The sequence below is a fragment of the Phascolarctos cinereus genome, unplaced genomic scaffold, assembly GCF_003287225.1.
Source record: "Phascolarctos cinereus isolate Bilbo 61053 unplaced genomic scaffold, phaCin_HiC Scaffold_4;HRSCAF=312, whole genome shotgun sequence".
In the NCBI taxonomy this organism is placed as follows: Eukaryota; Metazoa; Chordata; class Mammalia; order Diprotodontia; family Phascolarctidae; genus Phascolarctos; species Phascolarctos cinereus.
The window spans coordinates 125,825,311-125,839,232 of NW_027555847.1; the positions used below are offsets into that span (position 1 = coordinate 125,825,311).

The 13,922-nt window shown below is 38.7% G+C and overlaps 1 protein-coding gene across 3 annotated transcripts in view; it reads left to right on the forward strand.

The window, feature by feature from the left end:
• The window catches only part of KATNIP (katanin interacting protein), a 209,342-nt gene that overhangs the window by 113,698 nt on the left and 81,722 nt on the right, over positions 1-13,922 (forward strand). For all 3 annotated transcript variants that reach the window (XM_078152527.1, XM_078152528.1, XM_021006293.2), the window contains 3 exons: positions 438-575; positions 4,633-4,805; positions 5,562-5,636. In XM_078152527.1, coding sequence (XP_078008653.1) covers positions 438-575; positions 4,633-4,805; positions 5,562-5,636 — 386 coding nt within the window. The remainder of the gene's footprint in view (positions 1-437; positions 576-4,632; positions 4,806-5,561; positions 5,637-13,922) is intronic.

Genomic DNA, 13,922 nt, shown 5'->3' on the forward strand with positions numbered 1-13,922 from the left:
GTGAGGAATCTGAAGCAGGTCTCTTCAGCAAACAGAATTGACTTTCATAGAGTCACACAACTACTTGAGTGTCAGAGCTGGGACCTGAATCTAAGTGTTTTTGCTTTGAGACAACTACCCCTTTCTGTACACCATGGCTACCTCCCCCAATAGCTCCAATTTATTTAGTACTTTCTAGTTTATTAAATTGTGTGTATGTGTGTGTGTGTGTGTGTGTGTGTGTGTGTGTGTGAAAAATTTCCTTTGACCAACCCTAGGAGGTAAGTTGTGCAGGTATTATTATCCCAGTTTTACAGATGAGGAAACTGAGGGCCAGAGAGGTGACCTTGTGCTCAAGGTCACACAGTTGGTAAGTGGCAGACCTAAGTCTCAAAACCAGATCCTCTGATTCTTCATTCGGGGCTTCTTTCTGTTTGACAATTTGTGTTTTCTTGCAGATAAAAGGGAAAGAAATCTGTCTGCCAAGCGCAAGGAGAATGCTGAGCTCTTTATTCCAACCAAGCCAGACACAGCCCAAGGTCGAGGAGATCGCCAGCAATGTGCTGCTTTACAGGACCCAGAGAAATCCTGCTCTAGTAAGGGGGCCAAACATTATTCAAAGCAGTCCAAACCTGGGCTCCATCCAGGTGGGGCTGTGGGGCTATGGGGCTGTGTACTCCTTCGCTTGAACCCACTATATGCCAAAGGCTGCCAAGGAGCAGCTTCCTCTACCTTCCTGACTCTCTTTACCAGAGATATGATTAATCTTCTTTACAGATCTTCTTTTCATAGTCTGCTTCTCGTAATATTGAACTGATTGATTTTATTTTGCTTGCTTAGAGGCAAAAGTTTCTATTGACTCTCTGAGCACCTTTATGAAAGTAAGAAGTCTATTAGTGTTTTGACACTACTTGTTAACAGGATTTTATCCCTGCCCTTCATCTACTTACTTTAAGACATGAAATCTGGAGAGAAGTCAGGTTTTCTTTAGCTAAAGGTGACTGCTTCACATTTTGTTATGTTTGCTAGCACTGTAGGATTTGCAGAGATCTTACACTGAAAATCACTCTCAGCTAGGGCAGTCAGAGCTGGAGTAAGAGAGTGGTGCCTTGCGGCAAACGTCAGGAACGAGTTAAGACTCAATCAGCACCAAGGGAGCCACTCTGGCTCAGCATAAAGACATGAAAGAGGCCTGTTGGGGCCTCCACAGGACCTGAGAAAGACAGAGAGAAGGCAACAAAATCACAGTGGCAAACAACAGTATGGGGAATTAAATGTAGTTAGTGTCTTCTTGATGACACAAGAATGTCAAGGTCACCAAAGCTGATGTGTTTCATGAGATCATAGGATTCAAAGCTGGAGAAGATCGTAGAGATGATTTAGTCTGATGCCGTCATTTTACATATGAGGCAACTAAGTCCTAGAAAGGCATAGTAAGCCTAGGATGTTTATTAATTTTTTTTAAAAAACCAGATAAATTTTAAAACAAGATTGGTATTGTCATGTAAAATTAGAATAAAATTAAGTGAATTTTGACTATTAGATGCTTAATATAGAGACTTAGATGAAGTTTCCTTTACAAATAGGCAAGGGGCTAAATATTCTTGTGTTAAAAAATGGAGTTTGGGAGGGAAATTGGACCTCTCTTTAGACTACCATAGTTTCCACATCCATCATGGCTTAGACATCAAATTATTACCATAAGTTTGGCAAATATCAGTCTTTTTCCAAAATCTTTTCATATATATTCAAGGAAAAAATACTTAATAACATTAATTACTTCTTGTATTTACCATGTTCATTTTCTGCTTTCTGTGATGCCGTAACACTGAAAGAAAAAGGAAAAAAATAATTTTAAAAAGAAAAGTCCAATTCATTTGCCATTAGGTTAGTAGATATCACATGCTACATTCTCAGTATACTTCCTTGGTTTACATAGTCCTCAAAAGTAGGCGTTAGGTTGATTTGCATGCCCCAGTGGTTGTCAGCCAAACTGATGTGTCAGCAGCTGTACTTTTGTGCTGGAATGTTATAGATTTATTAGCAATACTAGCCTCTGAAGTGAAAATAATGATAAATGTTCATGCTGAATCCTAGCTGTCCATGGTTCTGAAGAATGCTCCTCCTGTTTCAAGTCCCTATGACTTCAAATACCAGAGTTTATAGCTTCATGAACTTTCTCAGAAATGAATTTGAAAAGCTTTTCATAAGCCTGCGGTCTTCTCGAGAGCTTGGACAGGGTGAAAGGACATTGGTCTCTCATGGCAGAAACTTTACCATCCAAGCTGTCAGAGCACTCTGTGAAAGTGACATATTTGAACCACTTTTCCCAGACAAGCTGCCAATCCACGTAATAAAGTAATATTCCTCAGGTTCACTGAGAGAGCACTGTCAAGCCCTGTCATGAGGCTGAATTTCATTAACATTTCTGTCGTGCCAACTCCAAAATACATAAACCAATGTCCTACAGCTTCGTAGGCTTAATCCTGCTGGGTCAAAATAATCTGTTGTCCATTTTTGTGCAAGAATCTGCTGCATATTTGAGAAGAAGGAGGTGAGAATTAAAGAACAGTATTTACCTAGTAGGGGCTGGAGGTCAGAGGAGATTTTATTTAATCCAGGTTCCTGATTGTCTTATTATAAAATTATAAATCTTATTCTGTTTGCTAGTGATTTGCTTTCTTGTGAACACAGGAAGTTAAAGATCCATCTTCTCTTTGCCTAATTCCTTCCAATCCTCAGTCATCATTTCCATCAGAAAAACGCAGAATGTCAGTGATGGAAGGGCTAGACTTCATAGCCCAGCTATCTCATTTTACAGAACAGTATACACACCTAACCCCAGAACCTGAGTCCTGGAGGGAAAACGTAGAAATCATCTGGTCCAGCTCTCCTGTCTTATAGCTTACAGACATGGAGATACAAAGAGGCTGAGGGAGAGTTCTGACCAAAGTCACACAGCAAATCAATAGCAGAGCTTCTCCTAGTTCCATGTGCCTTTTCTTTGGCGCTACCTCACTGCACACCTTTATTGACAGAAGAGAAAAATGGGTATTTTGGATCATTTTTAAAATTCTGTGCAGAAAGGGCGCTGTGAGATCTGTTGCAGATTTTGCTAGTCCTCATTTATACAAAGTAAAAAATATTCATCCTGTGTCCCAATGACCGATTGGTTAATAGATTCAGTGGTTTGCTAATTCTGACTGTCATACTGTCAGTCTGACATAGTAGTATCAGTCTGGCAGTTTTATTTTCTTAATTCCTAAGCCCTGGAGATGGTCAAATAGCTTTTGAAAGGAAAGAAGGCTGTAATGTTTAAAGGAGAAGCAAGGACATTGAGTGGGGTTAGAGAGAATTGGATATCTGTCCCCACTGAGCATTCAATCAGTTCTTCATTTTTATGATCATAGAAGCAGCAGTTTAGGAGGTAAGTTTTTCTGAGGACTACACAAGAGTCTGATGGAAAAGAATGCTACCTAATTTTTAATCACCAAGCCACCCATAATCAGACACAGAAAGAACTCTTGTTAATGCCCTTCAATACCCTAAACCAGACTTATAGATTGCCTACTGAATAGACATGTGTACATAGCAGAGAGTGGCACCCTTTTTATGAGGGGAACATCTCCACTCAAAACATATTATCCTAGCAGTGCTGGAGACTACCACTGTAGACTCATCGAGATTTTTTTTCACCCTTTCGAGAACGCCAATATTCCTCCACCCACTGAGAATGCTTTTCCTTGCTATTGCTGTTGCTTAACTTCCACATGTTGGATCTCAGTAAGACTCTTGTGAGCAGAAAGGGCGATTCAAATGCTACAAGATTTGTCCCTCTTTGGTTGCTGTGATGGCTTACCCGAACAGATACAAACCAGAGCATGTTATTTAATGAACAGCCTTTATGTTTGGTCCATAATGGTTAATAGAGGTGCTTGAGTCAAATTGTGCATCTGAACATATTGAAGTTGCTTTATGCTTCACACTTCAGTGCTCCACAAAACTATGACTTCATTGATGTGAATATTCCCTTCACCAAAATAGACTGAAACCTCCCCCACACAGCAGTAGATAAACTGGAGCCAAAAATCATTAATCATCCAAGGACTGACTTCTACTGATGAGCCGTCTCAAACTTAGTAGGCTGGTCCTTAGGGGACAGATGCAGCTTTTAACTTACACCACACTAGCATAGGATTTGAGGACCCAGAGTAACTTCAGGACCACGATTACACATCAGAACTGTATCTTGGTAGGCGGAAAGTTTATATCTGCCCATACTATCAGCAGGAAAAACCATTGTGTAATGGAAGGAGCACTGAACTTGGGGTCAAGAGGCATGGATTCTAGTCCTACCTTTGTGCTTTGGCACTTAACCTAACGAGATCTCAGTTTCCTCATCTGTAAAATGAGTGAGCTGTACTAGAAGACTTCTAAGGTCCCCTTCAGCTCAAAGTTCAGCGATTACATGAATCAGCCTTTGATAACAAATGTTAAGTGACATGACCTAACTTATGCTTCAAATTGAGTTCCCATAGAAGAATCTTTTGATATCCAACATGGTATAGAAGAGGTTTGGGCAAACTTAATATCATTTGTACTTCTCTCTGTTAGTGTAGTCTAAAGGAATGTCATCTCATTTTCTACTGTCAGGACCAGGAAGCCGAAAAGAAAGGCCCCTATCTGCTACACGAAAGAACGTATGTAAGGACGAAGACCCTGAAGAAGATGCCTCAGCTGTCCTCAGAGCTATACAAGTCGAAAATGAAACCTTACAAAAGGAAATCCTTAGCAGAAAGGCAGACACTCTGGCTAGCCAACTAAAGGTACGCTAGACAACTGAATAAGTTGCAGAAGCATTCAGAAATCAGAGGAGAGAAAAGAAGTTAGTATTTCTTTATTCAACGTAGAAGTACTGTTATGCAAAACACAGGTGTTAGTGGTAATTCTCCTAATGGCATCTAGAAGAGAATACAAGATAACATCCCAACTCAAAGGTGTTAGGTTCTAGAGAATGCTCAATTTAGGCAAATCCTCAGATGCTTTAGGCAGTTGTCTCCTTTCTCCTCCAAGTTCTTGCTTTCCCTGGTTTAATATTAATAACAATAACTTGCATTTGCATAACACTTTATAGTTTGCAAATCACTTTGTGTTACTTCACTTGATCCTTATGATAACTCCAAGGTAGACAGGGCAGGTATTATTTACCCAGTTTCATAGGTGAGGAAACTGATGCACAGAAAGTTTGCCTCAAATCACACAAGTAGTAATTAGAAGAGAGGACTGACTTGAATTCAGGTGTCCAGATTCTTAGCTGAGTGTTTTGTGCACTACCATGTCACCTGGGGAAAAACTAATTATGATTTGAACATGTCTCTTTACTTCTTTCTATTATCATTTTTAATTAGGAGGGTGTAGGCCTAAGGTCAAGGAAGTAGTAGCCAATATGGGAAAGGAGATAAGGCAGGGAAGTTCCTATAATCACTTTGCAATAGGAGTTGCTCTTCCATAGACTAATTGCCAAATCTGTAGCTAACAACATTTACTTTAACTACAACTTCTTTTTTGACCTCTCATAATAGGAAGAGGAGGATCCACCAGTGAGATCTTGGACTAATCTGAAGGAAGAGGAAGAATTCCCTTTTACTGCCCTTGATGTAAGTGAAATTTTATCCTTTCAAATACAGTGAATAAATAAAAGACATAGTATCACATAGAACACTAGACTTGCCATTTAGAGGCCTAAATTAAGTCCAGCTCCATTGCTTCCTAGCATTGTGACCTTAAACAAAGCATTCTACTTCTCTTGAATCTCAGGTACTTCATTTTTTTTTAATATAAATTTGTTTATTTACTTCCACAAGATTTTGAGTTCCAAATTTTCACCCCATCTCACCTCTTCCCCGCACCCTAAGATGGCATGCATTCTGAATATCCCTTCCCCTACTCTGTCCTCTCTTCTGTCTCTTCCCCCCTTCTCTTATCCCCTTCCCCTTCTATTTTCCTGTAGGGCAGGACAGACTTCTGTACCCCATTTCCTGTATTTCTTATTTCCCAGTAGTACGTGAAAACATTTTTTTTAAACGTATGTTTTTAAAACTTTAGGTTTCAAATCTTCTCCCTTCCTCCCTCCCCAGTCACCCTCACTGAAACGGCAAGCAACTCAATATAGGTTATACATGTGCCGTTATGCAAAACACTTCCATAGTAGACATGTTGTGAAAAACTAACTCTATTTCCCTTAATCCTATCCTGCCCTCCCATTTATTCTGTTCTTTCTTTTGACCCTGTCCCTCCTCAGAAGTATTTGCTTCTGATTACCCCCTTTCCCAATCTGCCCTTCTCTCTATCATCCCCCTGTCTCTTGTCCCCTTCTCCCCTATTTTCTTGTAGGGTAAGACAGATTTCCTTACCCAATTGAATGTGTATGTTATTCCCTCCTTAAGCCAAATCCTATGAGAATAAGATTCACTCATTTCCTCTCACCTTCCCCTATTTCCCCTCCACTGTAAGAGCATATTCTTTTCTTTTTTTTTGTGAGATAATTTACCCCATTCTACCTCTCCTTTTCTTCTTCTCTGAATATAATCCTCTCTCATCCCTTAATTTTACTCTCCAGATATGACCCCTTAATCTTCAATTCATCCTGTGCCCTCTATCTATTTATCTATCTATCTATCTACCTACCTATACATACATATAATTTTTTTCCTCTAACTACCCTAATACTGACAAAGGTCTCATGAGTTATAAATATCATCTTTCCATGCAGGAATGTAAACAGTTCAACCTTAATAAGTCTCTTATGATTTCTCTTTCCTGTTTACCTCTTCATGTTCCACTTGAGTCTTGTATTTGAAAGTCAAATTTTCTATTCAGCTCTGGTCTTTTCATTAAGAATCCTGGAAAGTCCTCTATTTCACTGAATGACCATTTTTTCCCCTGAAGGACTATACTCAGTTTTGCTGAGTAGGTGATACTTGGTTGTAATCCTATCTCCTTTGCCCTCTGGAATATTATATTCCATGCCCTGCATCCTTTAATGTAGAAGCTGCTAAATCTTGTGTTGTCCTAATTGTGCTTCCACAGTACTTGAATTGTTTCCTTCTGGCAGCTTGTAATATTTTCTCCTTGACCTGGGAGCTCTGGAATTTGGCTACAATATTCCTAGGAGTTTTCCTTTGGGGATCTCTTTCAGGAGGAGATCGGTGGATTCTTTCATTTCTATTTTGCCCTCTGGTTCTACTATGTCAGGGCAGTTTTCCTTAATAATTTCTTGAAAGAATGTCTAGGCTCTTTTTTTGATCATGGCTTTCAGATAGTCCAATCATTTTTAAATTCTCCCTCCTGGATCTATTTTCCAGGTCAGTTGTTTTTCCAATGAGATATTTCACATTGTTTCTATTTTTCATTCTTTGGATTTGTTTTACAGTGTCTTGATTTCTCATAAAGTCACTAGCCTCCAATTGCTCTATTCTAATTTTTCAGGAAGTATTTTCTTCAGTAAGTTTTTGGATTTCCTTTTCCATTTGGCCAATTTTTCTTTTTAGGGCATTCTTCTCTTCATTGGCTTTTTGGACCTCTTTTGCCATTTGGGTTAGGCTATTTTTTAAGGTGTTATTTTCTTCAGTATTTTTTGGGTCTCCTTTAGCAAGCTGCTGACTCGTTTTTTGTGATTTTCTTCCATCACTGTCATTTCTCTTCCCAATTTTTCCTCTGCTTCTCTTACTTGCTTCTCAGAATCCCTTCTGAGCTCTTCCAAGGCCTGGGACTGATTCATATTTTTCTTGGAGGTTTTGGATGTAGGAGCTCTGACTCTGTTGTCTTCTTCTGGTTGTATATTTTGATCTTCTTTGTCACCGAAGTAAGACAATATAGTCTGACTCTTTTTGTGCTGCTTGCTCATGATCCCGGCCAATTACTTGAGTTTTAAACTCTTTGTTAAGGTAAGAGTCTGCTTCCAATGTGGAGAATGTACTGTCCCAAGCTTCAGTGCTTTATATAGCTGTTTTCAGAGATACTTGTAGGGACCCATAAATTTTCAGTTCTTGCAAGGTGGTATGATAAGGGGCGAGGTGTTTACTCCTTTCCTGGCCTGTGCTGTGGTCTGTTAGTGTCCACAAGCATTCCTTTCAGTCCTGGAACTGTGAGGAAGGCTTCCTGTCCACAGCCACTACAAGCTCCACCGTGCCAGCACTCCTCCTCACCCTAGGACCCCCGTCTAGAACTGTGACCCAGATCCAAGCACGGACAAAGCAAGAGATTCCTGCCTCAGCACCAGCAGAGAGATCCCTGCAATCCCCTTCTGATCAGCCACTCGATTCCCCCTCAGTGTGTGTGGGCCAGAAGTTTGGGAAGCAGCTGCCCACTTCAGGGCCGTGTTCTCAGGGAACTGGAATTGAGACCCCACCTTCCTCTCTCAGCACCGCAGAAACAGACTTTTCCCACAGACCTTCTAAGTTGTCTTTGGCATTCATGGATTGAGGAGTCAGGAAACCGCTATAGCTGCCTGCAATTCAGTCCTCTAAGGCCTGCTCCAGGTTCTCTGGGGCCTACATGCCCATGCCGCGCTGCGCTCCACTTCCAACCCGGCGTGATATACCTTCCTGATCAATCATCCAGGTTGTCTTGGGCTGGAAATTTGTTTCACTCTGTCTTTTTGTGGGTTCTGCTGCCTTAGAATTTGTTTAGAGCCATTTTTATAGGTATTTGGAGGGGTTTTGGGGAGATCTCAAGCAAGTTGCTGCTTTCACTCTGCTATCTAGGAACTTCATTTGTAAAATGGGGATGATGCTTGTACAACCTGGTTCCCAGGGTTGTGAAGATCAAATGATGTAATATTTGTAAAGCACTTTGTTAACACCTGTTACAATAGAAATGTAAAGTATCAGTGAGGCAGAAAATAATAGGAAGTTGAGTCAGTGTGCTCTTTATTTACCAGGATTTCTATTATATTCTGGGAACTTCCCCTCACCTACTAATCAGGGAAGAAATCACTAATTGCCCCTCACCACCATCCAGCTCTTGCAACAGCAACATACACAACCTGCCTCAAAGATAGTAACAGTTTGGAGCACGGCTTAGGATTAGATCTTTTCCTGGAACCGCCTTACACATCTGAACTTCTGAGGGCCTGGGAGATGTAACCAACTTTGAAGCTCTGGTCATCTTGTCCACTTTCTTTTCTACTATACAGTTTTATTTTGATAAAGTCGACACTTCCCAACAAATACCCAAGCAACACCCACCATAGAGTATGTTCTTTAAACACAATTGAGCAAAACAGCCTAACAGCATGATTAGTACTGGTAGTACAAATCACTTCCGTTTTTGCAGTTTACCACTTGTTATCAGAAAGGAAGACAACTTGCTTTCACTTTGATAATATGGCACCAACATCAACCATTGTCTTTGACTATTTTGTTAACCTTTATTTACATTGTTGTGGTCACTGTGCATGTTATTATGTTAGCTATTCTTTCTTTATTCTTCATCATTTGATATAAATATTCCTGTTTCTCTGAATTCTTCAGATTAATCATCTTTTATAACACAGTAATATTGCATTACACTTGTATTATAATCTGTGCAGCCATTTCCCAGTTGTTGGGCACATTCCCCCACCACCTCAAGCTTTTTATTATTACAAGTAATAATGCAGCTATGAGTATATTTGGACATATGGGCCTTTTCTTGATGCCATTAACTGGCTTGAAGTATAATTCCAATGGTGGGATTTCTGAGTCAAAGTGTTTGAATAATTTAGTGTTTTTTTGTTGCATAATTCCAAATTGTTTTCCAGAACATTTGGACCAAATCACAATTTTACCAGCAGTGAATAAGCATGTCTGTCTTCCCACAGCCCCTCCAACATTGAAATTTTCCTGTATTTTCTAATTTGAAGTATGTGAAATGGTACTTCTGAGTTATTTTAATTTGCATTTCTCTGATTAGTGATTTTGAACAAATTTTCAGATGTTTGTTGATAGTTTTTATTCTTTTGAAAAACTATTTGTTCATATTCTTTGAGTACTTGTCTTTTGGGAATATTTCTCGATCTTAGAAATGAACATCAAATTCTTATAAATTTTGGTTGTCAAACTTTTATTTGAGATATTTAATGTAAATTTTACCCTAATCCATATATCTTCTTCTAGCTGCATGTTTTTATTTAGAGGATTTTTAATATCATAGAATCCAAGTATCCTGTTTTCCTCTGCTTCATTCTGTCCACTTCTTCAAAAAACTGATATGCATCTGTTCAAATCTTACTTTAGAATACTCCCTGTACTAATCATAGAACAATTAGTATAGCCCTTATAATATCTCCATTTTATTCTTTAGAGTCAACTTATGATTTCTTAGAACTTACCACATCCTAATAATTATATACCTTCTCATCTCACCTCTCCTTTTTTTCCCCCATGAACCTGTTCTGTTTAGAGTATCACCATAACATGATATGCTCTACCTGAGATAAACTTGGTCCATGATAGCACTTATCCAACCCCAGATGATTCCCTTCTCTTCACCTATTCCAAAATCGTGATAAGGACTAATTATAGGGTTCTATAGCATTTTGCAAAGAAAAGATAGTATTTTATGTGAGTAGCTTATTAGAAATGTATTACCAAAAAGGGGGAGCTGGGAAACATTATAAGCATTATTTATGAAAAAGTAGTGATGAAAACACATATGGACATAGCGCAGTTTCTTTAAGGGATGCTAGATACCACATGATTTTTCTCAAATTAGGTCCTTGAAATCAAATCTATAGGTTGTTCGTTGTCCTTCCTCCTCAAAGAAGACCCAAATGACATCACTAGGTTGGGTCAAGGTACAGTGTGTCCGATTGTGGCTGATCACACCAATGTGAGCTCAAAAGCACAAATATTCTATATGAACATTTGGAGTGGAGATGGCTTGAAATTTGCACCTCGTGTTTCTTTTGAGCAATTCTGCTTTGCTCATAGAGTATTTATCATCTTCTTTGATGTAGGCAAGCTTTTCTAGGTTATACTGTGGCAGTGTCTCCCATGTTTCACAATTAATTCCAAAGTTATTTTTTCCAATTTTTAAAACATTTTATTTAAAGTTTTGAGTTCCAAATTCTATCCCTCCTTCCCTCCCTCCCTCTTTCCCCACTCCCCTCCCTTAGATGGTAAGTAATCAGATATAGGTTATACATGTGCAATTATGTAAAACATTTCCATATTAGTCATTCCAATGTTCTTCAGAGACCTTGAGAGTGTCCTTGTATTGCTTCTTCTGACCTCCATGTAAGTGCTTACTTTGTGTGAGTTCTCCATAAAATAACCTTTTAGGCAAACGTACTTTTGGCATTTGAATAATGTGGCCAGCCCATCAGAGTTTGAATGCTTGCCAGTTCAGCTCAAGAAAGGACCTCAATGTCCCATGCCTTATCTTGACAGGTGATCTTCAGAATCTTACTAGGATAATCCAAATGGAAATGATTCAATTTTCTGGCATGGTGCTGGTATACTGTCCAGGTTTCATAGGCGTACAACAATGAGGTCATCACAATGGCTCTGCAGACCTTCACTTTGGTAGACAGTCTGATACCTCTTCTCTCCCACACTTTCCTTTAGAGTCTCCCAAACACTGAGCTAGCTCTGGCAATGCATGCCGTTTTATAGGTACATAAGGTATAAAACTATACAAAGTAGTAAATAAGATACAGAAATTTCAGGAAAAGAGCACCTTACATTTTCAATAAAACACTAACAGTAAAATACTTTATCAGGCACTTGGTACTCCTCTTATGTGCTCATCATATTCTAATTTGTACATTTTCCTGTGTCCCTATCTTATTTCTCCTAGTAGACTAACCTCATTGAAGATAGAAATCATACCTTATTTATTGTTATATGTCCCCCAGCTACTAACAAATTACATTATATGTAGGGGATGTTTAATAAATATTTGTTGAATGAATGAACATTACAGATTAGCGCTCTAGATTTTTTTGAAAGGATATTGTTTCTAGGTGGTCACATTAGTGACCTGCACTACTCCTGAAAAATTAAAAAAAAAATTCGACTCTTTAGAAATTTTTCATGAAGTCAAGAGGTTTCTTTGAGGAGCCAGATTTTTTAATTCAAGGTCTAAAGGTCCTTGATTCTCCTTCCTTGAGCACATGAGAGACAAAATTAGTAGTAATAAGTAGATTGTGATTAAACAGTGACATTTCATGCCTTTTAGTTCCTGACTGTTTTAAAAGGCTAATAAATGTATATTTCATCATTAAACGAATAAAGGATCCTTATACTAAGCAGCAGTCATTCAAACCTTCTTTAATGATCCAAAACAGAGGCAATAGATTTGAATCCATTTAAAGAATAGACGAAAGGAAAGACCGGTACAGTATAAAACTAACAGGTTTTAGAATGCTGATAACTTTACTGTAGACATTATATGTAGTTTCCCAGCACAGACATCAAAGTTTTTCCAGACTATAGTCTCCTGGTAGTATAATGATAATGATAAGGATGATGATAATGATGATGGTGACAATGATAATAATAACCACAATATGTATGTCCATTGATTGGAGAATAGCTAAACAAATCATACATGAATGTGATGGAATATTCCTGCACCCCTAAGAAATGATGACTATGAAAAATGCAGAGAAGCATAGGAAGAATTATGTGAATTCATGCAAAGCAAAATAAGCAAAACCAAGGAAACAATCTATATAATTACTACAACAATGTCAATGGAAAAAACACCATTTTTTAAAAAGCCGCTAATTGGGGCAGCTAGGTGGTGCAGTGGATAGAGCACTGGCCCTGGAGTCAGGGGCACCTGAGTTCAAATTCAGCCTCAGACACTTGACACATAGTAGCTGTGTGACCCTGGGCAAGTCACTTAACCCCATTGCCTAGCAATGGTTAAAAAAATAAAAAAGCAGTTGAACACTTTGTAATTATAATGACCAAGCTTGGTCCCAAAGAAGAGACAAGAAAGTGTAGCTCCCTCATTTGCAGAGGTGAAGAACTCTTGATGTTGATAATGGCAAAAATTATCAGGCACAGTTGATATGTTGGTTAACTTTGCTAAATTGCCTTTTCTTCTCTTTCTGTTAGAGGGAGTGGTTCTCTGGATAAGAAAAGGGGGCAGTATGGAAGATGATTCAAAGCTAAAGGATATGAATAAAAAGTAAAATAATAGTAATAGCTTATGTTTCTATGATATTGTAATGTATAAAATGCTTTCACATTCATTAAAATCCTAGAATGATAGGATTGGAAGGCATGTCAGAGCTCATCTAGTTCAGCTCCTTGCTAAAACATTACAAATAAATAATAATTACAATTTTATATGGCATAGGACTTCAAGGCATACAAATGTTTTCGTCACAACAATCCTGTGAAGTAGCTAGAACAAGTAATTATTGTCACCATTTAACAGAGAAGGAAGCAAACTCGGAGAACTTAATTAACTTGCTCATGGTCACACAGCGAGCACGTGTCAGAGTTGGAACTAAGGCCCAGCTCTCCAGCCTCCAAGTCCGAGGTCCTTTCCACTATAGTATAGCTGTCTCATTTGATCCATACAATAATACTGGAGTTAAGAACAATGGATGTTATTCCCATGTTATAGATGAACAAACAGACGTGAACAGGTTAAGTGATTTAGTTAAGGTTTCACCTTTAGTAAATGGCAGAGCTGAGTCTTGAACCTAGGTCTTTTTACTTGAAGTCTGCTCTTTCCATTACACTGTTAGTCCTGAAAAAGGAAGGTTCTGGATTTCTTTAATATGAGCCTAGTAGATCCAGCTTTCTGGAAGATCCCCCTGGACCAAGGGTTCTTAACCTTTTTTTTTGGGTCATGACTCCATTGGCATTTGGTGAAGCCAGTGGACCCCTTCTCACAATAATGTCTTCAAATACATAAAATAAAATAATAGTATTACAAAA